The sequence below is a fragment of the Meleagris gallopavo genome, chromosome Z (genome assembly GCF_000146605.3).
Source record: "Meleagris gallopavo isolate NT-WF06-2002-E0010 breed Aviagen turkey brand Nicholas breeding stock chromosome Z, Turkey_5.1, whole genome shotgun sequence".
NCBI classification, from domain to species: domain Eukaryota; kingdom Metazoa; phylum Chordata; class Aves; order Galliformes; family Phasianidae; genus Meleagris; species Meleagris gallopavo.
Window position 1 is genome coordinate 30,818,100 of NC_015041.2, and position 27,322 is coordinate 30,845,421.

The following is a 27,322-nucleotide window of genomic DNA, read 5'->3' on the forward strand; positions in this document are numbered from 1 at the left end:
CAGGGTCTGCATGTTTGGCATGCCTGCAATCACACCTACAATATCTATTGGTCACTTTTAAAGATCATTCTGTCCCCCTTGAACAATGGAGTTTTGGCCAGACCAAGGCCATCCTGTTTTGACAAAACTTCCTCCTTCAACCACATCTTTAGTCATTAATGTTTTGTCATAGTCTTACCTATGTGTGGTTGAGACAGTTCTAAGCACACCACATATGAAGAGTTCTTCATTGGTGTGCTACATTACCTCATGGCTCAAACAATTAATAGACCATGGTTATGTGAATATAATAGATTAAAAAGAGAAAAAAAAAAAAAGAGAAAGAACAAGAAGAGAAAAGAAAAGAGAGATAGTATTCTGGAGTTCTATAGTATTGTCATAAGAGATGTAATTATTACAGACAGGAAAATATCTAGAATCTACTATTTATGAATTATCTTCCCCACCCCATGAATTGTATAAAATTTATCAGGGAACTGGCTTAGGATCCAAGAATTCAGTCCCACAGTTGCAGTGATTTCTCATGCTAGCATTGTCCTCCTCACCAAGATTTGAACGTCTCACAGGTCATCTTTGATAGTGTTGATTTGTACATAATGCATGGAAAATAAGAAAGAGAACAAGCAGTCTTTACGCATGAAAATGCAATACAAAGTAGAAGCAACACAATAATAATTACAGTTCCCATTTGTAGAAGCAATACTAACCATCCTTTGGATGAAAGTATAAAAATGCAAAAGAATTTCTCTTACTACCCTCCATCATCATTCTGTTGGAGGTGTTGAATAATAACTTTTAATGTCATTGAGATTGTTTTAGATGGCAAATTGATTCATTGCATGTATTTAAACAACCCATCCGTACAAAATCATGACATCTGTGATTATACTACAGTAGCAAACGGTATGTTACCAGTTTATTTATAATCTGAGTTTACAGGAGATCATTAAAAGTAAAAACAGAAACCCAATTCTTACAAAAACTGAGAGTCCCTGAAGGACAGGATTCTGTGCTTCTATGATTTTTGACATTTGGCTGACATATGCAGCACCATTTGGGTAATCACCTGAGGGCCCCCTCCACCTTTACTATTATTGGTGGTCTCTGTTTTAATAAATGGCCTCATCTGCTGCCTCCTCCTCTTCAGGTAAAATGTCTTTAACTCATTTCTAACTTCTTACTTCCGTATTAGGGTGTCTTGAATCTGACCTCTGTTTTTGCACTGTTTTAGGCAGGCTGGAAAATTCTGGTTTGCTTTCTGAGACTATGTCAAGGCCTATTGCTTGTTCCTTTTCTTCTAATTCAGACCACAGAATTTTTTTTCCCAATCTGGTATATCATGCCCATTGGTCTTACATTCTACATCCATTTGATCCTGTAACACTTTCACCAACACCTGTAGGAACATTTTTCTTTTTCTTTTTGTTCAAACACCTGTCTTCTTGAGACACCATCAGTGCTAATCCTAATAAAGCATACACTGTAGCTCCTAATGCACACACACACACTGTTTGCTACAGAAGGGATGCCATCCAAAGGGACAGGCTTGAGCAGAGGGTCCACGTGATCTTAATGATGTTTAATAAGACCAAGTGCTGTGTGCTGCAGTTGGGTTGGAGCAATCGTAGATGTGCTCAGACTGGGAAGACTAATTGAGTGCAGCCCTGCAGAGAAGGCCTTGATGATCTTGGTGCATGAAAAGCTGTACATGAGCCAGCAGTGTGCTCTTGCAACCTGGAAGGCCAACTGCATCCTGTGCTACATCAGGACAGCTGTGGCCAGTGGGGAAAGGGTTGTGATTGCTCCTCTCTGCTATGCCCCTATGAGGCTCCATCTGGAATACAGTGCTAGACATGGGACATGGGACCCACAGCTCAAGAAAGAAGAGCTGTTGGAGTGGGTTCAGGGGACAGCCTCAAAAATGGTAAGAAAGCTGGAGCACCTTTGCTGTGAAGAAAGGTTGAGGGAACTGGGATTGTTTAGCCTGGAGAAGAGTAAGCTCTAGGGAGACCTCATTGCTGACTTCTTACACTTAAAGGAAGGAGCTTATAAACAGGAGGGAGAGTAGCTTTTTACCATGGCAGATAGTAGTAGGACAAGAGGGAATGGCTTTAAACTATAACAGAGGTGGTTTAGATTAGTAATTAGGAGGACATTCTTTACTCAGAGGTGAGGCATAGAAACAGGTTACTCAGAGCAGCTGTGGATGCCCCATCCCTGGAGATGTCGAAGGCCAGGATAGGATGAGGCTTTGGATAATGTGATTTAGTAGGGGGCAAGCCTGATTATGATAAAGGGGTTGGAACTGGGTGATCTTTAAAGTCCCTTCCAGTCCAAGGCATTCTGGGGTTCTATGAAACCCATGTAAATGCTAAGCCAACAAAGGTAATTTTAAAGGAATCCTAGAAGAAGAATGATAATATTTGTTCCTTCCTGTTCTAGGTTTTGATGTCAAGCTGCTCTCAATGTAGAGCTTGTGATGCTTTGGTTTATGATGAAGAAATTATGGCTGGATGGACAGCAGATGATTCAAACTTGAACACTACCTGTCCTTTCTGTAAAAGTATTTTCCTACCTTTACTTAATGTTGAGTTTAAAGACCTACGTGGCTCTGCAAGGTTTGTGAGCTTCATCGATTTTGGTTTTCAGCCTTTTTACCTGTATGTAGTTATATTTTTTCATGAAAGTATTTTTGGTATACTTTCCAGTATTTTTGCCTAGATATTTTTAAGAATGTAACTGTCCAACAGTTTCGATTGTTCTGAAGGAAATTACAGATTGTGTGAACTGTTCACTCTTGTAGTTAAATAGTCAAAAGAAAAGTGGTTGCATTTTTTACTAGTCTTGATACTTTCTTCTTAAGCCTTATTGCACAGTGGGTAGTGAGTCTGTTTTCGTTTTGTTTCTTTAATGATGAAACAATAATTGCTAGTATGTGTTCTCAGAATACACTTGCAAAACAAGATCATGTTGCTTTTTTCTTGTATCCATGGTCAGACACAATCTCCTACTTTCTAAAGTTATGTTACAGTAATAGCTGCCTTTATTGATACTTCTGGTACTGATACACTGTTACTGATTGAGAACCATTACAAACTAAGTTTCCTTATAACTATATATCCTTAGAGTATAGGGTAGGATTTCTTATTTTTTGGGTACAATCTATCTGTATTTTCATTTAGTTTTCCTTTCTAAAATTACCATGGAGAGAATAAGATGAAGATTATGTCACCGTTGTCAAGCTTTTAAATGTTCTTCTTCTTGATTTTTGCTACCTTTTGAAAGTAAATGTTGAAAATACTAATTTAAATGAAGATATGTTTTTATCTTAGCTTGTTTCCCCTCATGTCTCATTCGTGTTTTAACTTAGCTTTTTCCTGAAGCAAAGTACCTCAGGAGATAGTTTACAAAGTAGTAATACTCCATTAACCACGGATGTACTGGAGCAGAAGCTGCTGTCCAGTTCAGCTGTTACTGACTTGATCAGTTTTTCAGACCACCCACAGTCCAGCCACACTATAGCTGAAGAATCAAGCTCCACAACTGAGCAGAGGTAGGTAGAAAAGAGTAATTAACTCTGTCAGAAATGTATCAACACTTTCCAGTGTTCTTAATCTATTTCTAGAGTGAAAATTGCTTAAGCACCATACATCGTGGAAAAATCCAACTATAACTTGATTGTCTGTTTCTTCTTATTCTTTTTCTGTGTTTTAAGTGTACTATTATCAATATGATGTGAGTCTGTTCCTGTAAATGAGTGCCTTCTAGGCATACAACTGTCTGCAGAAATAGAACTTGAATCTTTATGTTTGTCTGCTATAAATAGGTAAAGCTTCTACTCAGTACTGTTAGAAGGCCTTCAGTTTTTAAAGACAAAGAAATTCTGGTATTAGTCTTCCTTTCTCTGTTTAGAGTCATAGCAGGACACTACGTAGTGTGAAAAAAAAAAAAAAAGTATATTTGCTGCAGAATTCTTTGAGAGAAAGCCTTTGGAATGATCTACACTTGCATTGAGGGAGTACTGTGACAATTCTGATGTAAAATTAAAACTCAAATTCAAACTGTAAATCTTTTTGGACAATATGAGGAAAGAAGCATTAAGTAAAAGGTGCTGTATTGGAAGGTGAAAGAACTGAGATATTGTTGCTGTGAAGGTTGCTGGGATTTGCTTATATTTTGGTGGAATAGCTTTTTCATTGTTCAGTTTGGAAGCCTCGAATATCTCTTATTAATGCTTCTTTTAGACTGATAAAACTTACATCAGTTTTCATCATAGCAGTTGGTCTTAGCTCTCTTAAAATGAAAGGTAGAATGTTAAACTCTTTTATCTTTGGTCTTATATTGTTATTAAATCAGACAAATTAAAAATCCACACCTCTAAATTAATCATTTCTATCTGTTTGCAGATCATTTGGAAGCAGACAGCTTCTGTTTCTCTTGTTATTTTATAGTTCTGTGTTATAGTTGAATTACTTTTATGCACTGCTTCAGTTATAAAGCATGTAAAAGGTGTATTCTGCAAGTAGTTGGATTTCATTCATAAATTCGATGACCAATAGTACGAGTTTGCTTTAATTATCTTGGTGAAGTTCAGCACTAACAACTTTTGTTTTCAAAAATCTTTTACTTCCTTTTTGGCAGACACACTGCTTTGTTTTCTGTAGTATTTTTGTCAAAACAGGATAATCTTTGTGTATTGACAAAACTTTACATTGCTATTAAAACATGCTGGGTTTTTTGAGCATGATAAGGCTACCTCGGAGGCCTGTATAGAACTGCTGTATTTTCAGATTGATGCTTTAGGCATACCTATCCTCTTTTTTTTTTTCTTTTGTGTGTGTGTGTGTGTGTGTGTGTGTGTGTGTGTGTGTGTGTGTACGCGAGACTCATTAACTTAAGAGACATATTCTGTTTTTCCCTAAACTGTGGAGCTAATTGAGCAAATTCCTTGTTGATAGAGAAACTTGGTTCCGTGCATTTACTTGATGGCCATTCTCTGCTCCTTTCCTGTTGTTAATGGAATATTGAATCGTTCACACTAGCATATTCTCTTCTAAAATTGAAACAGTGAAGCTGCAGAAGAACAGAGCAAAGATCTCAGAACCATGAAGATGTCTGCCAATAATCCACCAAAAAGGGGAGCGTCTTTAACTCGAAGCCACAGTGTTGGAGGTCCGCTGCAAAACATTGATCTTTCCCAGAGACCATCTCATGGCTTTTCAACAGTTAGTCTTCCAAATAGTTTGCAAGAAGTTATGGTAAGTTTCGAAGTCACATGCTGAGTTGACAATGAAGTGTTGAATACAATGGATTTAAAATGAATAATGTTCTGCTGCTAGCTTTGTTGCCTGAGGAACAAAAATGTTCAAGTTTATTTTCATATTCTTATGACAAATCTTGGTGTCTTCCTGGTTCAGTTTGAAGAACTTAACTTTAGTGTAATGTGTTCTCTTTGTCAGAACTGAGCTACTCTTTGTCTTTCTAAAGCTGGAAAGTTATTTTAAAAATAACTAGTATGGAAGATTAAGCACATAGTGTAGACAACACAGCAGGCCATGAGTGAAAGACTGTTCCTCTTTCCTGCTTTTGCTTAGACTTCTCCTGTATATTCTAGTAGACTTACTTGATGGGTTGGTTGGAAAAAAGTAGGAGGCATATTCAGACTATTACATTATTTTTTCAATAAAATAATGAGCTGAAGCTGAGTTCCTCCTCTCTCTTAGTGCTTTTTATAGGCAAGAGGCTGTCTTAACAAGTACTGATGATTAAGTACCATACATGATGTAATTAAATATTTTTCTGCTGTATCCATTTGCCACTGGCTTAGTACAAGCTTAAGCAGCTTGAAACTGTGTAGTCAGAGACAAGTTATAACAAATCAGCATTTTATCTTTTTCATACAAGAGAAAGCAAATGAGCTTAGTTGATTGTGCTGTAAAGGTAAGACACATCTCAACAGTCAAAACTGCTGATTCTGCTAGTGTGTGTTCAGTACTTCCAGAGGCTTCTTCCAAATGTCAAAAGGAATGCTTTGTGTGAGTGGGGGATTTTCAGGGAAAGTAATTCTAAAGTAAAATTCTAGTAAGAATTTTTGTTTTTGTTTTGTTTTTAGGATCCTTTAATTGAAAGACCTAATCCTCTCCCTGTATCAGTACCCTACTTGAGCCCTTTGGTACTGCGTAAAGAGCTTGAATCTCTATTGGAAAATGAGGGAGAGCAAGTAATTCATACATCCAAATTCATTAATCAACACCCCATAATTTTCTGGAACTTGGTTTGGTATTTCCGAAGGTTGGATCTACCTAGCAATTTACCTGGACTTATTCTAACATCTGAACATTGTAATGATGGAGTGCAGGTTAGTAACTTTCTCTATTTAGAACTAAAGCTGTTATAGTACCTTAAATGTGAGAATTTGGTTCAAAAAAATAGGTAGGTCCTTTATGAACAGTTTGAATTTAATAAATTATATGTTAATATATGTTATATGTTAATATGTTAAATAATAAGATTAACAAAAGGCAATATGTGTGCTTGTGGAGATCTTGTTGTTTACAGTATGTTATGTGTATGTTGTGGATCCCTTGCTTTGGTATGTATGTTTTTGAAGTTATTAGGCAAGATTCTTTTTCTTTTCTGTTACTAGTTTTTGCTATTCACACAGAGGGAATTTCGTCCATAAACGGAACTAAATAATTGATGCTATCTTTTGAATATTTTGCTTTTCCCATTTAAAGAAACAGATATTTTCAGATACATATATGATCAAGTACCCAAATTCCAAGGATATTGGTATACAGCTCTTGTGATGAACTAGTGATGTCATATCTACTTATAAGCACTCTGTTTTTAAGATTTTGTTCTTCAGTTTCCAAAAACCACTTTGGAGCAGTTTTTATGAAAGTGTAGCTGAAGACCAATACCAATAAAATTTGAAGCGTTTGGAAAAATAGATTAGCAGGGAAAATCACAACATAAAAAGATATGAAATTTTGCTAATTGAAGTTCATACTTTGCTGGTGTGGTTTTTTTTGTCTAGTAATTCCTGTATTAGTATTCACTAGTATTGTGTATTAGTGTTGTTGTATTAGTAATCACTAGTGTGTTACTGGTTGTAGAGGTCTTAATTTGATCGAACAATTATGGAGCTATTGCTTTCAGTCCCACATATTTTATAATGGAAATAAATGTTGATATATGTATGGAAGTAGAATTTCTAGTTGTTGGTATGATCAGCACGTAAATATGCTTACCAAGTCTTACTTGAATCAAAAGACACTAAGTTGTATTTTAATAAGTAGTACAAATAGAGTAACGTATTTGACACACACAAATTAGTTTAGGATGCATACTCAAATATATTCTGCAAATTTTCATAGAAAAATAAACAATCTTTGTATGTCCAGCTAAACTATAAAATGTTGCTGTACCTTGCTCCTGTTAAATGCAGTTTCCTCTTAGAAGATATCAGTTTACTTGTTTGATTCGAGAGAAATGAAATATTTTTGTTTGATTGTTTGCAAAATGAGTACAAGAGGAGTTTTATACAATAAGAGCGTGCTTTTGTTCTTTTTCCTTTTCCTCATGTTTATAGCTTCCTTTGACATCTCTTGCTCAAGATAGCAAGCTAGTATACATCCAACTTCTGTGGGACAATATCAACCTGCACCAAGAGCCAGGGGAGCCTCTGTATATATCCTGGAGAAATTTCAGTAAGTAAAACGAATGTTACAGGAAAGCAGAGGGAGTAGAGGCTGCAGAAAGAAATTGTTGTTTTGTAGTGTAAAGTTTGTAACACTCATAGAGCTAGGTATCGTTTTTAGTATAGGAAGTATTTACAATCCCTTAAATATTCAACATAGTCTCAAGAGTAGAATTATTTGTGACAGTGTTTTTTGATCTCTGTGGAAAAGAATGTAACCAGTCCTTCATATGCTATACACTTATGCACAGGAAGGGAGGATTTGTTCTAGATTCAGTATTAAGTAAGCTTCACTTGATTTGAATGTTTGGTATCATCTGGGTATAGCTGTACAGTAATTTAGTAGAAAATGGTACTTTGAAACAGTATCTATAGTATTTATAAATGAATGAAAGTTCTCAAATCCCATTTATAAATGCATTTGGCAGCCTACTTGGCTGCCAAAAACTAAGATCCAAGAAAACCTTTCTCTACTATAGTTTAGTTTGGACGGATGAAAAATCATCACATGTGGCACACTGGTTCTGAGAATTCCTTTACTTATGATCAGTAAAAATTGTCTTGTTGACCTAACTTCTCGTCCTGCTTCTTAATTTTTAAAATTTGTGCGTTTTCAGTACATTTTCATAGCAGCATGCCAGTTCTAGTTTTGAAGTATTGAAAAAGCTTTTGTCCAAAGTAACCTAAGTATAACCAGATCAATCAGAAAATTAGTTGAGAACACAGAATAATATGTATTTTCTTTAACTTGCACAAAGCACATTGATTTGAGTGTAATATATGGAAAGCATCCCCAAAGTACACAGTTATGAATGAAGACGTGTACTTATGTGTATTTGAGCAAATAAGTAAATAAAGAAGCAAAAGGCCTGTTTAAAATGGGCTGAAAGAAAGGCAGTCATTGCAGAGTGTCTTTACAGAATGTATTTAGAAAACCATGATACATGCCAATTTTTGAAACTGTCAGGTCAGGTTTAGTCTATATTTCATTTACGTGTCATATGCTTACTACGTAATCAGTAGCCTTATTTTTTTTGCCAGTAACTGGATTATATTTTCTCGTGAGTCATTGTTTTAAAAAAATAATGATGTTACATTAGTTGCAGAGTAAGCAACAAATCACAGTAGTAGATGTCTTGGTAACTTTTTCCTGTTTGATGCAACTGCACATTATTCTAATATGTAGCCCAAAGTTATCAGTGAATTTCAAGAAAGTGAATTTCATAGGAAATGTGATGGTGTTTTCTTTTGGAAAAAGAAGGAAAAGAAAAAAAAAATCTAAATTTCACTCCAAGAAGATTAAGTACAGCAGTATATCTAAACTATCACAGCTAACATATGAAGCTGGAGACTCTACAGTCTCTTGTACTTTCTGTCATCTGGGATCTTGAGAGTCTTGGTACTTTTGCATTTGTGGTGAAGCCTAGAAGCAGAGCCTTTCTGTGATGATGCATTTGTGTAAATTGAGTAGAGATTATATATATATATATATGTATCTCATTTTCTGAAATGCCTCCTGCACATTGAACTGGAAAAAAAAAAAACAATCTTTATCTTTGCTGTACTAAGAATCTAAACTGCTATATTTAACCAGATTCTTCTGAAAAGAAACCCTCTACAGTGGCAGAAGATCAGCAAGCAACAAACACTTTGTTGGAGAACATTAAACTGAGTATTCAGCATAATAACGTTGTTAAACCAATCCATCTCCTTCTACAGAAAGTTAAACCAGATGTGAAACGACAGAGGTAAAGTGAAAATCTCTTCTTACTTTCTTGCCACTCAGAGTTAAAGATCAGACCATATACTTTTCACACTGAGAATTCCATAAGGACTTCTAGGGAATATTAACTTTCTTTTATGTCCACTCAACACTGTGTCTAATTCTTAATGCTGTGTTTCCAAACTGATGCATTATGTAGCCAAAATTCATCCAAAATCAAATGAAGAAATGTAACTATTTAATCAGAATGAGCTTTTAAAAAATGAATTATTAAAAATATAGGTACTTTGTGGATTTTGATGTTGCCCCACATCTAACTAAGTGCAGAAGTGCAGCATGCTGTTGCATAATCTGGAATAGTCTACGAACTGCCTAGATACAGCTACAGAAGTTTTGCCAACTTGTAGAAGTGGCTAATAGAATGGGATGCGAAATAATCCCAAGTGAAGTGAGACACTGTTTGCCATCTGTGCAGTAATTCAAAAAGGGCTTCATACAAAAGCACAGTCTGGAGTATATAATTTCCACAGTGTGTTCAGGAGTCTATTATGTTAAGTTGAACTTTACTTGTGTGGTTTGTAGTTATTAAAAAACAAATGAGATTGATCTGCCTAAAGGAGAATCTTTCACAAGGTAAATATTAATACCCAGTTTGATAGTACCCCTTCTGAGAGAGATCTTTACTTTCTGAAACAAACAACAAAAAAGTATAGCTGATCTGTGAAATAAGTCCTGTGTATTTCATCCTCAAGCAGCAATGAATTAATAAAGAGTTGAAGCTTAATTCTACATTTCTTGTTTTTCTGGAGGCTTTATGAAATGTTCGACAGGGAGATTTTCAGAGCCACTGTAACTACTGAGATCCATGGTTAATACAGCTTCATAATCTAACGGCAAATATTTAGGTTTCAGAAAACCTCAAGCTATTGGACATGTAGATCACGTACATCCTTCTCAAGCATGATTAAAAGAAAAGCTGCAGAAACTATATAATGGAAGAGTAGTGTCTTTGACAGTGACTTTTTAAACTGAGAATAGTTGGCAAGTTCATTTATTTACCCCTCAAAATATTTCCTAGGAGTTTTTACAGAGAGATTCTTTTCCTGTCTCTGGTATCTCTTGGAAGAGAGAACATTGACATTGGTAAGTGAAAAATACTGTGAATTTTGTACTGTATATGGTATGTGTACAACATATGTGAATACTCTATATGAAAACTAGTGAAGGAAATTGACATCTATATATTACTTAGAAACTTTTCACATGCTGCATTTTAAAGAAAAGTGCTGTGCTGTCACTCTTGAAGTAGGTTTCACTTCTCTGAAAATTCAGTCCGCATGGGGCCATTAATTTTGGCTTTGATGAAATGATTACCCCTTGCAGTGCTACAGGTTTGGGGCAGAGTAGCTGGAAGGATGAACAGAGGAGAGGAACCTGAAGGCGTTAGCTGACAGGCAACTGAACATGAGCCAGCAGTGTGCCCAGGTGGCCAAAAAGGCCAACGACTTCCTGACTTGTATCGGAAATAGTGCAGCCTGCAGGAGCAGGGAAGTGATTCTCTGCTTGTACTCAGCGCTGGTGAGGCTGCACCTCAAGTGCTGTGTTCAGTTTGGGGCCCCTGACTACACGAAAGACATTGAGGCCCTGGAGCATGTTCAGAGAAGGGCAGCAAAGCTGGTGAGGAGTCTGAAACACAGGTCTTAATGGGATGTGGCTGTGGGATCTGGAATTATTAAGGAGGAGAAGAGGCTCAGGGGAGACCTTACATCTCTCTACAACTACCTGAAAGGAGGTTGTGGCGAGGTGGATTTTGATCAATTCTCCTGGGTAACCTTAAGTTGTGCCAGGTGAGGTTCGGGTTGGATGCTAGGAAGTTTCTTCTCGGGAACAGTGATTAAGCATTGGAACAGACTGCCCAGGGAGGTAGTGGAATCACCATCCCTGGAGGTGTTTAAGGAAAGGGTAGATGTAGGTAATTATGGAGGTAGTTGGCAATATTGGTGGGAGGTGTATGGTTGGACTAGATGATGTTAAAAGTCTATTCCAGCCTTAATGATCTCTGATTCTGTGAAACAAGTATCATTTTAAACAGCATTTTTCTTGAAGCGTTACTTCAAGACTGAGAACTTGCTCCCAATCTTGTCTTTTTTTTCCCCATCTCACATATCTTGCACTAACTCTGTGTTTTCTATGTATCTGCTTGCCCATCCCATCCTGCTGTCCTCTATGATTTGTTTGGCAACATGCAAGTAATGGGACTCACTCACAGCCATGTGACATGAAGTATCTTGGAAGCAGAATTCCTTGCATGTTGTGCTTTCACTACAATGCTTTTTGATGTTTCAGCCTGTAAATGCTTTCTAGTTTCTTTGATAGAATCTTTTTGGAAAAAAAATCCGGTAGCTAGTTCAGTTATCCTAAGATAATATTTTTTTATTCTATAAAAATCACCAGAAATATTTTTATAGGAAAAGAATTGTGCACTAGACATCTATACATGGTTTCTTAAATTATTTTAAGAATGCTCTTTGTATTTCAGAAGTCTTTGATAGCGAATACAGACTTGCACATAAAAATCTGCCAAAAGATGTTCTTGAAAGGATGCAGAAAATAGATGCACCACCAAGCAGCAGAGTGGAGTGTTGTCGGAAGTACTTTGGAGCACCTTTAATATAAAAATGAGGAAACCACATGCTAAACTTCATCAAGACAAAAGCAAGTGAACAAAAAAGGAGTACGGGGATATACATACATGCTTTCAAATCGTAAAAGGTGATAATTGAGCAATTTTGTCATAGTAATTTCATGGATCTACAGCATATAACCTTGTATTTCATCTCATGAGATGCAGTGTAAAATATGTTAAAATGTTTGTAAAATGTATTAATAGGGTGAGTTGATTTCAGTGACTTATCTGCATTTTTTCCTGTATATGTTTTTCCTTTCTTTTCCTTAAATTTTTGCCCCTTCAATATCAACTTGTTCAGAAAGGTGATAATTAAATAGGAAACTACAGTTGGTGAGTTTCCTAAGGGCTATCAATACCTGTGTATTTTAATGAAAGACCTTCCCTGATACAGACTGCTTAGGTCCTTCAGTACTTCTTTAAAATGACCTTTACTTCAAGGGGATCTTTTGCATTGTTGTTTAGTATATGTGTATGAATGTAAATATTTGAGTCTTTGGATTGGAAATTGCAATGCAGTTGCTTCTAACAGATCACAGTACCTGAAATTGCCAACCTTATCCTTACCCTTGTTCGAATTAATATTCAAAATGGTCTTTGAGTGTCTGCCTACAATTGTAAAACCTAGAAACATCCCAGTTGTCATGTCTTGTCTGTCAAACAAATTGAAGATCCTGTGTACATACTGCTGTTTTCTGCAAAGAAATTATAGGCTTCTATACTAAGTGGCTCAGAAGTTGAAGGCTTTCTACAAGTAAGAAAGGAAGCTTAGATGACAATGGGATTGAGAGAAGGTATGTCAAACAGACCTTATCTCAAAACATGCTTTATACTGCATGCAAGTATGCTTTGAAAATTTCTTTCTCTTGAATTCTTTATTACCTTCCCCCATGGTTTCATACTAGCCTGTGGGTTAATTGTTTTGCACCGATAGTTCAAATTTATTATTTCAATTAAAATTTATTTATAAATACGATCTTCAAGGTGTGACTTTACATAAATGAATTGCTTGAATGAATGATCTAAAAAGGTAAATCCACCTTCAGTTTGCTTCTGTTAGCTAAGATGCTTCCTCACCTCACATACTAGTTGACAACAGTGGTCATATCTTTGAAAAAGAAGAGCCTGGACACAGCTGTGTAGTTTAAATTTGTCTGTTACTGGAGAAATATGGCAAGATTTATTCCAGTTTTTTGGTTTTTTTTTTTTTCTGAAATTTACTGATGGGTTTTTCTGATACAGCTGTTCCTGGAGAAAGAACAGAAGGATATGTAGCATGTTAAAGGAGCACAGCTAAAACTGTAGTTCCATCTGAATATGAATGCATTCACTTCATACCAATCTTTCTTAAAGGTTGTTATTCTTGAAAATGATGAGGGAGTTTCTAGCTGAAACAAAAAAACAACTTTTCTTAAAAGACTGAAACAGTGGATTTGCACTCTTTGTGACAGGATATGTTTGCATTACGGACTGATTCCTTGCCATTTGTCTAAAAGTGTTGGCCCTAATTCAGTATAGGGATATTGCCTGGACAGATTCTTTCTTGATGAAAATGTTTGTGCTATTTCAATAATTAAAAGAAAAGAACACAACTTTTCTTTTTTGTTGTTTATTCTTTGGCTTTTATGAACAGTTGCTTGCAGATTTCAGACCTCCATCTCAGTGGAAGAGTTGAGCCTGATTCTTTATATTTTATCCTCTTCTCCTTTTAGACAATTTACATGCATGGTTCCATCTTCTTAAACAGACTAAATCTCTAAAGCATTCTTCCAAGTAGTTTAATAATTCTATATATAAAAAGGCAAACTTTGTATTTTCATACTGATCTTAAACATACAGCTATGCAAATATAATTGAGTGTTCATTAGATAAACTTTCTGATCGTGACACAACATACAAGGAGGCACCTTTTTAGAGACTGTCAAAATCTCCAAGCTCGTTAAATTGAAAAGAAAGTGTATACATTAAGTGCTTTTTTACTTAACTGGTGATATTCGAATTACTTTTACACCATTGCAAATGAGATAATAATAAGTAACAGTAGTATGCAGATTACCTTCATTGTAGAACAGCCTTCTCACCTTTTGCTGAAAATTGGGCAATTAATTGGCAGTAGTATTGTAGAAAATGCCAAAGTAGATTGTATCACATCATCTAGTGCTAACGTGGGTACATGACAAAACGAGAGCAGAAAAAATGACAATGGTGAGGAAAAAGGATTGCTGCAAGATGTTAGGTCATCTTTGCAGAGAGTTTACCTTGTTTTGATATGCTTCTGCCTATTGATGTTTTTGTACATTACAAATTAGCTCCTATTCTTCTGTTTTGTACCTGAATTTCAGAATGGTGGAAGTCCTGCTTGGAATTACTTGAAGTCGTGAAACGCCTACTGAAATTAATTCTTCTAACATAGATACAGAGTCAAAAGTGAGCACTTATTCTTTGTAACTTGGATTTTTGTAACAGCTGGTCTTTGATAGCTAACAATTCAGCTAGTTCTTTAATGAAATCCGTAGTTCAAATGAAAAAAAGAGAACTTGGAATTTTTTTAAACTATTTTTTTCAGTTTTCAGATAAGGAGATGCTTTTTTAAGAAAACAAGACAACAATAAAGCTGCAAAAAGTGTTCACAAAAAAAAAAAAAAATTGAACTAGGAACCAAAGGTTTGCTTCTCTGTTGCTTTCTTTCTGGTACATGATGTACCTGATTGTTCCTGCTTTAATATTAGTCAATTGGAAAACACTTTTGTCCCTCTGAAAATGAATCAGTAAAGGCAGAATACATTCTTCTCTGCAGTTATCAACAGTGTGAACTTCTTGGGCTACATAGGAATGACCTAATTACCTACAAATATTTAAATATTTTTGATTTATTTCACACCTACTCCTAGTATTCCAAAGTTATATGAATACATAATGCATACGGGACAGAGGTGCTGAGGAGGAGGGAAGGAGATAAGCTTGGTTTTTGCTTCTGTTTGCCTCTCAGTGTAAGCAGAAACAGTAGCATTTTCTCACAAAATCCTTGCCTCTGAATATTAGTCTGGCATGTAACTGAACTGAGCTAGTGTTAAGGAGGACATGGTTCTTTTGCATGTACTTTGGAATTCCTACATATGAACTTGAAGAAAATGTTTGTAGACAAATATAACATTCAGAACCTGTGGTGTTGGTATGGAATGAGGGTGCTAATCAACCTGTTAACATATGCAGGAGCAAACTCTTAATGGAATTGCAAGTGAGCCCAAGAAGTTGGAAAGTTTTTTTTGCAATAACAAACCTTACAAAGAGAAGTTCCCTTGCCCTAAGAATGCTAAATTGCTGTCAGTTACATTGGGAAGATAGCTAGCACCTTTCACCCAGATATTGTAAGCAGTTTGTCTGCTTCTAACAAAATACCTATTTTTTGCAGAATTGAAACAAGAAATAGAGATCTTAATGTTTAAAATCAGGATTCTAGAATGCCAAAATGTTTATTTAGTTGTTTAGAATATATTCTGGCACATTACTAACATATAACTGTCAAAATCCAGCATGCACAGGAGACTGATACAGCTGTAGTATGGGCACACTAATAGGTACCAGCTTTCACATGTTACTACAAACATCTGTGTATCACTGTCTTTTATATATACATTTTATATAACCAAATCTTAGCTAATACAATTTTAATAGAAAATAGTGTATTTACTACCTGTATTTTAAAACTAAGTTTATTCACTTTGCAAAAAAACTTATTATTAGTGGAATTACACATTGGTTAAGCTCAAGCTACGTTGCACTCTAATTTTATTCTACTTTAACTGTGAATGAATGGCTTTTTGTATTGTTGCAGCTAGAAGAATATGCTTGTCATTGCATTTACTATTTTTTTCAATAGCTGCAACATAGTGGCATATTTCCAAGATGTGTGCTAAATCAGATCACAGAAATGACATTTTAAAAATAATTTGCTAAAATATAAGTGGGTAAAAAATTCACAATAGTTTCTCATTTTAAAATTCAAAAGTTCTCTGCTTAAAGTTAACTGAACAGCTACTTCAGTGCAGATAATTAAGTGTTAAGCTGGGTATCTTATTCACAGATACTTTTTTTTTCAGTTCCAACTAATAAAAATTTCAAAGTGCCTTCTTTGTATCAGCTTTTCCTCGTTGACCTTTTTTTAAAAAACAAATGAGACACCCTTCTAACTTCTAAGGCTTGAGACTGAAGTTCTGAATGGAACTCTAGTTCTGTTTTCCACTGTGCTGTATATCATGCATGTGAGGAGAGAAATTGGTTGCTTTTCCTTTTTGTCTTTCAGTCTGCATCCGTCAGTGGTGCAAATAAAAGGGACTGTTTGCTGTTTTTAGAAGCAATTAAACTCCTTTTAGGAGCTTAAAATAAACTGTATTGTAATGAGGATGAAAGGATGTGGTGTGAATAATTATGAATTTATTGAGTTGGAAGGTTTTCTGTAACGCAGTAAAATTTGCACTGGTTTAGAGACTGTTTTGAACTGTTGAAAAATGGCATCCATTTACTGTGCTTTGATTAACAAGTGTTTCTCTGTTAATGTTTTTGTAAATTTGAAAAATGTTGCTTGAGTTTAAAAGGGCACTCTACATATTCTGAATTTTGTATAGATATCCTAGATAAAGAAACAATTTTTAATGTGTTTTGCAAAATAAAGTAAGTACAAATCCCTTATGAAGTCTCAATTATTCAACTGTTTGGCAGAATTTAATCTTAATGCAAGTTCAGCCTAGAGTTCTGCAAAATCAGACTTTCACTTGCCTTTTGGGACATCTTAATGAATTCTTAATGGTGGGAAAGAACTAGAACAGTTGAAGCAGGACAGAGAGAGAAAAAAAAACACCCAGATTTCTAGGACCATAGAATCATTAGAGGTGGAAGCGACCCTTAAAGGTCATCTTGTCCAAATGTCCTGCAATGAACAGGGACACATACAGCTTCATCCAGCTGGACCTTTAAGTGTCTCCAGGGATGGGATATCCACAACCTCTCTGGACAACCTGTTCTAGTCCCTTACATCTGTTTGTTTTTTGTTTTCAATAATAACAAACAAAAACAAAATCACTCAAATAGCTCCATCTATCTCCTGTCCTGAGGACTCCACAACTTGATGCAGTATTCCAGGTGAGGCCTCACCAGTGAAGATTGGAGGGTCAAGATCACCACCTTGCTGCCCATGCATCTTTTGATGCAGCCCAGGATATGGTTTGCTTTCTGGGGTGTGAGGGCACATTGCTGACTCATGTCCAGCTTCCCATCCACCAGTACCCCCAGGTTCTTTTTGACAGGGCTGCGCTCTAATGTTACATCGTCCAGTTTGTACTGATAGCAGGTATTGCTGTGATCCAGTCGCAAGATCTTGCACTTGGCTTTGCTGAACTTCATGAGGATCTCCTGGGCCCACTGCTCAAGTCTGGGTCTCTCTGGGTGGTATCCCATCCCTTGGGTATGTTGACTGTACCACACAACTTGGTGTCACCCACGAGCTTGCTGAGGGTGCACTCGATCCCACTGTTGATTGAGGAGGTATTAAGCGTGTTGGTCTCAGTACCAGCCCCCAAGGGACAACACATCACTGATCTCCATCTGGAACTTCAGCCACTGACCACTGTGGGTACCATTGTCTTGGGCAGATTTTGTTTATAAGAGAAGATGGCTCTGAAGTACCATAAACAAACCATATATACATAAGACTAGCATAGCTAGAGAAAAAATTGTAAAACAGGCTGAAGGAGGCAGAGGCTGTGTTTACAGGGAAGATATGAACCATGGCTTTGTAATTAGTTACTGCTCTCTGCTCACCAGGAAAAGCATTGTTCATCAGGTACATGAGAACAGGATCGTGACTGCAGGTTACTAAACACTTGCTGTGAGGTCTGTTTATTTCACTGATGATCCTGAGTTGGATTTCACTTGCTTTCAGTGATGCACCCTTGCAGATCACAAGAGATGCTGGCAAGTCTCCTACCTCCTATTTTCATGTTTAGGTTCTAAATAACGATGAATAAATATGACACTGAGATGAAATTTGAACAGTAGATGTTGCCAATTACTCACAAGTGCTTCATGGCTTTCTGATTGAATGTCTTTCAAACGCTTTCCCTTATGGTGGCCAGTTCATTAATCTGCTAGTAAAAATAGCAGAACAAGACACCTAAACAAACGAGAATGAATAACAAGAGCAGCTTGTGGAGGTCATCAGGCGTTGGGAATTGTAAGAAGTTTGTCTTTCGACCATTTCTTTTATAACCTTGTTAGCACTAAGACTTTGGGTTGCTTTTTTTTGTTCGTTCACAGATTCTCTGCCATCTTCAGTAATGTTGTTTGCTAAAAATTTTACCCCTGCAGAGGAATAACCTCACGTACCAGCATGGGCTGGAAAGCAGCTTGGCAGAAACCCCCTAGGGTTCCTAGGGGATACCAGCATCACCATGACTGAGGAACATGCCTTTACATGAAAGACAGCAATTCTAACACAGGCAGAGGTGGACAGTGGTGATCTCTCTGTGCTACTCAGTGCTTGTGAGAAAGGGCTGAAATCTGGGACTGTTCAGCCTAGATTCAGAAGGCTGGATGAGGAACATCTCATTTGGTGCTATCTCCTGAGGCAGCAAGGGGGAATACACTGCTACAGTTCCCTGTGGTGCTTTGCTGGGGTGATTTCACAGATAGCTAAGCTCCGCTCTCTCACTTCCAAGTACAACCCTGCGGCAGTTACTGTGTGAGGAATGACCTCAGTTCCATGGTTGTGGAGATCCAGGTACCAATAGATCAAGTTGTACCCAAAGTCTATTACTTTCCTGAAAAGTCAGGTAACTATTTCACAGCTGAGTAGATACTGACTATTTGAGGGCTCCTAAAAATCTCCTTGCCGCATCCTATTCCAACATCAGTTAATTTATATGCCGTCACAGCAGAATTCCTGTAAGACTGATTGATCTCCACGAAATACAACCTAGATATATTCTAAATAGATGCAGACTACTAGGATTAAGTTAAAGAGTGAAATTATTAAATGAAACATTTCAGTAGATGGCTTACTAATTCTGTGTACCAGTACTGATTTAAAGAGCAAAATGGTGAAATATCTGCACTTAACTCTTCCAAGAATCACCTAAGGCAGTAGAGTTTACCATATACTCAAAAGCAAACAGCTTTCTCCCTCACCTGGAAACACTATTTAATGCTTAACTCTGGGAAAAAAGCAAACCACTTCTGAAACACAAAATCAGGTTTTGTTCTAGGAGGTAAATCTTGCTTCTAAAGATCCATACGTATGCACGAGGTAAACTGCAGCTTTTCACAAAAAGCATTACAAGTTCTTAAGAAGAACAGACTGAGCTTCCATATAGGTCTGAATGCTGCAGTTAGTCCAGACTACCATTTATTTTAAGACATAGCCAGGAATTATATTCACTGGAGGTCTCACAGTAAAATTTAACCACAAAAGGGTTTTATTTTCAGTATCATGTACATCTTTACTTCTGACTTGACTCAGATTTAGATGTAGAAGCTCTCAATGAAGAAAGCCGGCGTCTCTTAGCAATCTGCTCCTGGCGTTTTTCCTTGGCCTCCTGAAAAACAAAACCGTCAAGAAATGTGTTGGGCATTATCAAGCACATAAAGAAAATCCAGCATTAAACTCCTCCCAGACCAGAAGAATTCTATAAGTACCAAACCTGTGCAGACCTGCTGTTTTCATACAGATCAGTGTCCAAAGTAACAGTGGAAATATTAATGAAGAATTCAGGACATACAAGAGGTCTGTCTACCTTCTATCACAATCTGGAAGTCACAAAACACTCAGTACTGTGCTAAATATCCTAGCAGTATTACTTCAGCCATCACTGTTGCTTTACATTCAAACACAAATTTTGGTTTCTAACAGAGCATCCTAGTCAGATTCAAATTAATTTGAGCTAAAATTCATACTGCAAAAACATATCATTATCATGGGATATAACTGCCCATTATTTTCTTCAAAATTAGCTCTCAGAAACAGATCAGACTCATCAACTCAACTGCTTTCCCAGCACTGGCAAAAGTGAATAGCAACTTTCACAAAGTTGTTTGCTAGAAACATTCACACTTGCATTCAGATACCAGTCAAAGTTATCTACAGTACATTTTTAAGCGTATAAAATGCCATGATTCTCAGATATGAGATAACAGCCATGTTATGAGGGGTACACGCACCTTCATTCTCTTTGCCAAGAGCTTAGCATAATCTGCTGCCTCCTCCTTGTTCTTCTGAGTGCGTTGCTTTTTCAGGGCAATACGTCTGCGCTTGTGCTGCAGAACTCGAGGAGTCACTAGTCGTTGGATCTTAGGAGCCTTGGTCCTGGGTTTCTTGCCTTAAAAGAGTTATTTATCAGTTGTGTGACAAGCTATTTTCCAGAGAGGATATAAGCCCCTCTAGCCACTGTAAAACAGCACATTCCACTAACTAACACTTACTATCACTAACTCTATGTGACCCAATCGTCACACATAGCATTAAAAGACTACAGTCTTAACACTGATCTGTTACCAGCAGGGAAACACTAAGTAGTACATCTCTGAATTCCTGCAGTTTTGTGGAGATTGAAGATACCTTGCTTCTTAAAATACCTGTCAGAAAACATTTTTCCTACACCGAAAACATTTTAATAATTGGGAAAGTTATCATCTCAATTCCAGAGCAAGCTTTCAGAATTCTACTACAAACAATACACACTGTTGGGCAAACGAAGGCAATGGCAGAGCCTTTATTTGAGGAATAGGTGCTATAAAAAAAAAAAAATATATCCATGAGGAATCAACTCACCCCTCCCAATAACAGTCTGGAGAAAAGGATGAGCTGAGGAATGTGACCCTATACCCCTACACTGCAGCAGAGAAGGATGGGGAGAAAGGGGACCCACGCAGACTCAAATGGCACAGGAAGTATCATGGAGACAGAATGGGTGGCTCTAAACCCCCGCCCCACCTCCACCTGCTGCAGGAACTCACATAGCTCACCCATCGGTTCAGGCTGTGACCTTGGAATTCCACTACACATACACATCTGTAACATTTCACTACTCAATCCGGCTTAACTACAGTAGACACAAGCACTGTCTTATGTCGACAACAATCACAGTCTTTAATAAACTACAGTTCCACTGATGCAGAAAATAAAATTTCACTCTTCAGTCTTTTTCCTAACAAGCTTACATACTGCCAATTCTTTATCATGTTTATTATTTTAAAAATCCTTATTGTTTTTGTTACCTGATCAAATGCAACAGAAACATATATTACATGCTCTAAAAACAGATGTGTAGGAAGCAGAACACCACCCTCTCAAGAAAGGATAATTCTGTAGCTTGTTCTAAGCACTGGGGAAAAGTCTTAACAGTACCTACTATACAATCCTGCTCTTCTCCTCCACCTAATGTACAACTTTCAAGGACATTCTACTTCAAATTAGTCCTTAGTTTATTAAAATTGCTTTCAGAATATTAGAACAAATAGTAATGACACTATAGTCTGTAAAACATTTAGACTCAAACTGCACTGAAGCAGACTGAGAGAAAAGTGGTGGGATGCAAATGAGGGAAAAAGGGGAATGTCTATTTCTTTAAATTAACAGCTGACAGAGCTTTAATACTATGACAGTAAACCCCCTGCTGTACTAATATACATCATTCATTTCATGAAACTCAGTATCCGCTGAAAATGACATACAATCAGAGTGCTGTAAAACCTGAGCTCTTACCCTCTTTGTTCAGAGGTTTCCTCACAACATACTGGCGAACATCATCTTCCTTAGAGAGATTGAACAGCTTGCGGATCCTGCTAGCTCTCTTGGGACCAAGACGACGAGGCACAGTTGTGTCTGTCAGCCCTGGAATATCCTTTTCACCTTTCATAAAGCAAGTTTAGGTATGTTAAATAATCCTGCATCTACTAAACATCTCTTAAATTGTAGTTGCTTTTTAATTTAAAATGCATTATAAAAGCAAGATGCTATGAGGGCTGCTGCTAAAGTAATGCCTCCTATTTTACTGTATTTGCTCTTGCTCATTGCTGATGAAAATGTATAGCTAATGGTGGTGCCTATGTTCAAAAGTCGCATTCTGTAGCTGACAACTTGCTCTATCAAATAACGTTATTGTGGTCTTTGGATCTGTTGTCATTTCCATGGAAAGACATAGGAAGCATTACTTTCTGAGCAGCTTAGGTAGTTAGATAATATCTGGGGTACACCTGCCAGTAGTACGACCTCTGACTGCACTTTCTGATTAAATGCAATAATGTTGTTGTGATAGTGAAAATATTTTGGTTCCCAGTTATCAGTTTTAAAAGATACAATACACTGTTCAGAAAGAACTTCAATGTGTAGTTAGACTGTTAAAACTGAGACAGTTTGTATTCTACAGAATTTTACAGCCACTAGCAAGCAGGTTCTTTCCAGGGGCCTACTTCTATCTACTGCTTCATCTTACCTTTTTTCACAATGACCAAGTTCAGAACACTCAAGTTGGCATCAACAATGCAACCACGAACAGATTTGCGTTTTCTCTCTCCAGTTCTCCTGGGGCGGTAGCAGGAGTGGCCCTTGCTGAGCAGAAGGCGGACACGTCCATGAGTAAGGACACCCTGCTTCATAGGAAAGCCTTGTTTGTCATTGCCACCGCTGATCCGGACAACATAGCCCTGCAGAAACAGAGAAATACACCTCTTAGTTGCTCACATCCCTATCAGTTCAATAAGAACAGGCAGAGATGACAACATCCTGTTTCTAAGCAATGCTGTACCATTAGAAATGTTAGTGTAACTACAGACACTAAATATTTATTTAACAAACATCATTTCAACAGTTCAGGCTTTTTACTTAACAGAGACGTGAAATGTGTCTTTACATACCCCAAGTAGCATTTATTGCCTCTTCAAAAATGTATCCAAGCAGCAAATTCTTATTTATTACAAGTTAGCATAAAACATATCAAACTAAGCCCTGACCCTTCCTTCCAACTTTTTCTTCTCCTTCATACTGAATCTAACCAAAGTCTGTTAACATTACTAACTGCATATATGCATACAACAGAAGAGTTTCTATTAAAGAGGCAGGGGTAAAAAATAGCTTTTATTGCTTTCCTTGAGGAGACAGCAGCAACAAATATCAGCTTATTCAAGCTCAGCTGGATTGCCCATATTGACATTTAGCTAGTCCAAACCTATCTGTCAAGCTCAACATGCCTTTTCTCATGTGCACTCAACAGTTTAAACACTCTCTGAACTTGTTCAGTATACAATTAAGGCTTCTGTGGTACAGTCTTCATTTGTCTTGAATGCTGGTAGGGTACCCAAATCAAGAGCAGAATACTATTTAAAAATCCAGCAAAACAGTCTAACAGATGCGGGTTTAAAAAAAAAAAAAGAAAGAAAAGAACAAATCAGCCTATTCATTAAATTCAATATACAAGATGCTTTCAACATCCCTGCCAGATGTGTAACACAGAATACCCTATCAACTGGAAAACTTACACAACTTGACTGCACCTGATACATCTTTCTGACTCTTACCTTCCACTCCTCGCCAAGAGAATCAGCCGCAACCTCCGTGGCCATCCGCTTCTCATAGAATGTTCTCAGCTTGCGCTCATCATCCACTTCAATAAGCTTCTGGCAGCCAGTGGCTGGGAAAGAGATGTTGAGCTAACAGCAGGAAAAAAAATAATAAATGATTTTGTTGAAACTTCTCATGTGATATTTGCCGAGAAAATCAGCATTGAACTGCTGCTGGCTTCACCTTGACATTTCAAATCCAAAAGCTTCTATTTGCTTACTAGCAATAACCTGTTACTACTATCCTCTGCCCCCTACAACTATCTTCACCACAAATAGAGCACTATGCCCTATAAACTGATTGCCACCAAGCAAAGGACGGTACAAATAACAGAAAGCTGTACTCCGTTCCTCACATTTTTATTATTAAAGAAACAACACAGGCAACCTGAAACATCCGTGCTATACCTTAGTCATCACCTGTCTTTCCCGAGGGCTACCTGCAGGGCCAGTAGCCTCGGGGACAGCTGCCTAGCACTTCCCCAGAGAAAGACCACAGGAGCAGGCCCAGCTCCAATACCTCCTCGCTGGGCCTCCGCTGCTGCCAGTGCGAACCTGCCACTCTTGCTCGCCGTAAGGAATCCCATAACAGAGCGTCTCGACTCATAATCCAAAGCCCGCAACCCAGGAAGAGGCCCCAACATGGGGCACGGAGCCGCGCGGCCGCCATCTCGAAACACCCGCAATCCACCGTCATCCAACCCACAGAGCCGCCCCGATCCCACTGCAGCAGCCCATCGGGCCCTATCAACAGACCCAGAGACAGCGTCAGGCTCATTTGTGGCATAGGAACCCAGTCGCCCTGCAGCACCACCTCGGCCGCCTCCACAAGACTCACCTTCATCCTCGCCGACCTGCGCCGCCGCACAAAAAGGCCGCACTTCCGCCTGCAACCCGCACATACACTCGCCAAGCCTCGCGAGAGTGATCCGCCGGCGCCGCGCCCGCCCTCAAGTGATCGCGGCTGTCCAATGGCGAGCGAGGTCTCTCTCCAGGAGGCGTGGCAGGAATCAGCTTCCGGTCCGTCAGTGCTAGGCTATGGTCGAGCTGCTTCCGGCTGTCGTGAGCGCAGGTTGGGGCGGTCGTTGAGCAGCGGGGTGCGGTGCCGCCGTTTTGTCCCAGAAAAAACTCCAGGCCTGCCTAAACCTCGGCACTGCCGCAGGCGCGGGCCGACGGGCAGCTAAGTAACAGGACGATGTGGGGCAGCCCGGCCTCCTAAGCGGGCACGTAGCTGCATGCTCACTGCAACTTGTGTAACTGCCCCTTGTGGAGACTGAGCGGATGGCTTTGCTAATTGTTAGAAATGTACTTCTTTCCTTCCACTTCGTGCTTTTGCTTTCCAAACTTCAGAGTTTCGGCTAATGTGACTGTATCCACTGTGCAAAAGAGTTCAAATTTAGCAACCATACTATCTGCTTAGAGCAGGAAAAGGAGAAGTCCAGGGCTGGTGCAACTGACAAACCACAGCCGGAGTCTCCAGGAGTTGCAAGCAGCGTGCTTCCGGGAAAGGGATTGCTTAAAGGAACTGGGAATACTGGAAAAGCTTAAGTGTCTTCAGGGAAGCAAAAACTTGCTCTAGAGAGAGCTTGCAGCATTTGAAAATCTGTAACAGAGATTATCCAACTGACACCTAATTCCAAAATGTGGAGCATGTCTGTTCTCAGGTACAGATACTCTCCAATGTTGTTAAAAAATGATTTTTTTTTTCCAATAAAACATGTGAATGACACAACCAAAATCCTAGAGTGACAGCCTGCATCTTTAGGAGAACAATGCCAGCTTACTGAACAGTAAGACACAAAATAACATGATTTTATCACTCAGGTATATGGATGAAAATGGTATTTCTTAGCAATTTTCACTTTGCCTCATGTTGTTTAGGAAGCAGAGAGGAAAAGAGCACAGTTATTTGGAGAAGCATTACACACAGCCTTAGCATTACACTTTTGTTGACACAGTGTTTGAAAACTAGAAGATTTGAAGAATTGAACTATTGACTATCTACATACTGTTAGCAACTGGCAGGACAATGTGGCTAGCAGGCATGATACATAGGACACTAAAAAGATTTTTAGGACTGCATTGATGGCTAAATCATGTGAGCAACTGGCTGACTGCTGTCAAATACTGCTGCATGGGGAATCCAACAAGTGCCGTGAGAGATCTTCAGAGGAAAATCCTGCCTTGCATCTATGTCATACAATTAGATTGTCCAAAGAAGGGCAACAAAGCTGGTAAAGGGTCTGGGGCACAGTCTTTTGGGGGGCACCTGAGGGAATTGGGATTATTTAATGTGAAGAAAAGGCTCAGGGAAGCCTTACCACTCTCTACCATTGTCTGAAAGGAAGCTGTAGCAAGGTGAGGGTTGTGTTCCCAAGCATCTGGTGATAGAACAAGAAGTAATGGCCTCTAGTTGCACCAGAGGATGTTTGGATTGGATATTAAGAAGAATTTCTTCTCTAAAGGAGTGATGAGGTATTGGAACAGACTGCCCAGGGAAGCGGTGGAGTTACCGTCCTTGGAGGTGTTGAAGTAAAGGGTAGATGTGGCAGTGAGGGACATGGCTTAGTGGACATGGTGATGGGTTGATGGTTGGACTAGATGATCTTAGAGGTCTTTTCCAGCCTTGATGATTCTGTGATTGGGAATCAAGATGTCTTGCTCCAATTTATAGCTTACACTTTATATCGTTTCTTTAGTATTCCATTCAATTTTACTTAAAATAAGAAAAAATGCCTTTTTCATTAAAGACAAACAATGCAGTCACAGTGTCTTGAGTTGCTAGATCTGTCCTAGAACTGAACAGTTGATAGGGCTGAAACGGGAAATACCATCATTGTGTGCAAATTGTCTTCTCAGGGGGAAAGACCAGGTGTTCCTGCACACAGACCAGCTTCCACTTAAGTGTGCTTCCGTTAAAAGGCAACCTGGCCAAGGCCTGGCCTGAGTAAGCCAGAAACCTTTGCTTCAGATGAAGTAGTTGAGTTCCAGAGGCTTGCTCTCTTCTGCCTGTCTGGTGCACTGTCTGTGACTACAGGGAGAGACAGACGGACAGTGGGAAGTGTGTGTGTGTGGATGTGAATGCTGGGCCAGCTGGTGTACCATCTCCAGCCTAAGAACCTGGAACTGCCTGCAGGAACGCATCTAGAGTACCGTGCTCAGTTCAAGAAAGGAAGCTTCTTGAGCGTCCAGCTGAGGGCGACAAAGATTATTAGAAATCTGGAGCATCTATTTTGTGCGGAAAGCCTGAGAGACCCGGGTCTGGGTAAGTGGCTTCTCCCACAGAAGAGAGGGGATCTCATCACTGCTTATAAATACTCAAAATGCAGGAGTTCAGAGGATGGTGCAGCGAGATTGTGCACCGGGCTCTTTTCAGCCTGGTGCAGCGAGAGGAACAAGGGGTAAAGCAGCGCAGAAGAACGTGAGAAGCCAAACATTTTCATCCAAGCGTTAGAACGAGTACTGTTAATGCACACAAAGGAGGGCGGGCTGGGAGCGGGCAGGAAGGGAGGCGGGCAGGCTGCGCGCTGAGCAGAGGGCAGGGAAACAGGAAAGAAACGCTTGCGGAGCGCCCCATGGCACGAAGCAGGCCCCGGGAGCCACC

General features: G+C 38.6%; 2 protein-coding genes across 3 annotated transcripts in view; one reads left to right on the forward strand and one right to left on the reverse strand.

The window, feature by feature from the left end:
- DENND4C (DENN domain containing 4C) overlaps window positions 1–16,800 on the forward strand; it is a 65,410-nt gene extending 48,610 nt beyond the window's left edge. For both annotated transcript variants that reach the window (XM_031557312.1, XM_010725695.3), the window contains 8 exons: window positions 2,443–2,618; window positions 3,371–3,553; window positions 5,069–5,258; window positions 6,113–6,358; window positions 7,595–7,712; window positions 9,297–9,450; window positions 10,504–10,568; window positions 11,965–16,800. In XM_031557312.1, the coding sequence (XP_031413172.1) occupies window positions 2,443–2,618; window positions 3,371–3,553; window positions 5,069–5,258; window positions 6,113–6,358; window positions 7,595–7,712; window positions 9,297–9,450; window positions 10,504–10,568; window positions 11,965–12,101 (1,269 nt within the window). In that variant the 3' untranslated portion in view covers window positions 12,102–16,800. The remainder of the gene's footprint in view (window positions 1–2,442; window positions 2,619–3,370; window positions 3,554–5,068; window positions 5,259–6,112; window positions 6,359–7,594; window positions 7,713–9,296; window positions 9,451–10,503; window positions 10,569–11,964) is intronic.
- A 2,681-nt stretch (window positions 16,801–19,481) lies between these two features.
- Window positions 19,482–24,744, reverse strand: RPS6 (ribosomal protein S6). Its single transcript, XM_010725698.3, has 6 exons — window positions 24,557–24,744; window positions 23,677–23,808; window positions 22,596–22,806; window positions 21,866–22,012; window positions 20,323–20,480; window positions 19,482–19,700 (listed from the first exon to the last, which is right to left on the reverse strand). The coding sequence occupies exons 1-6, from the start codon at window positions 24,560–24,562 to the stop codon at window positions 19,605–19,607; spliced, it is 750 nt and encodes a 249-aa protein (XP_010724000.1). The 5' UTR covers window positions 24,563–24,744; the 3' UTR covers window positions 19,482–19,604.
- Between the last annotated feature and the right edge of the window lie 2,578 nt (window positions 24,745–27,322).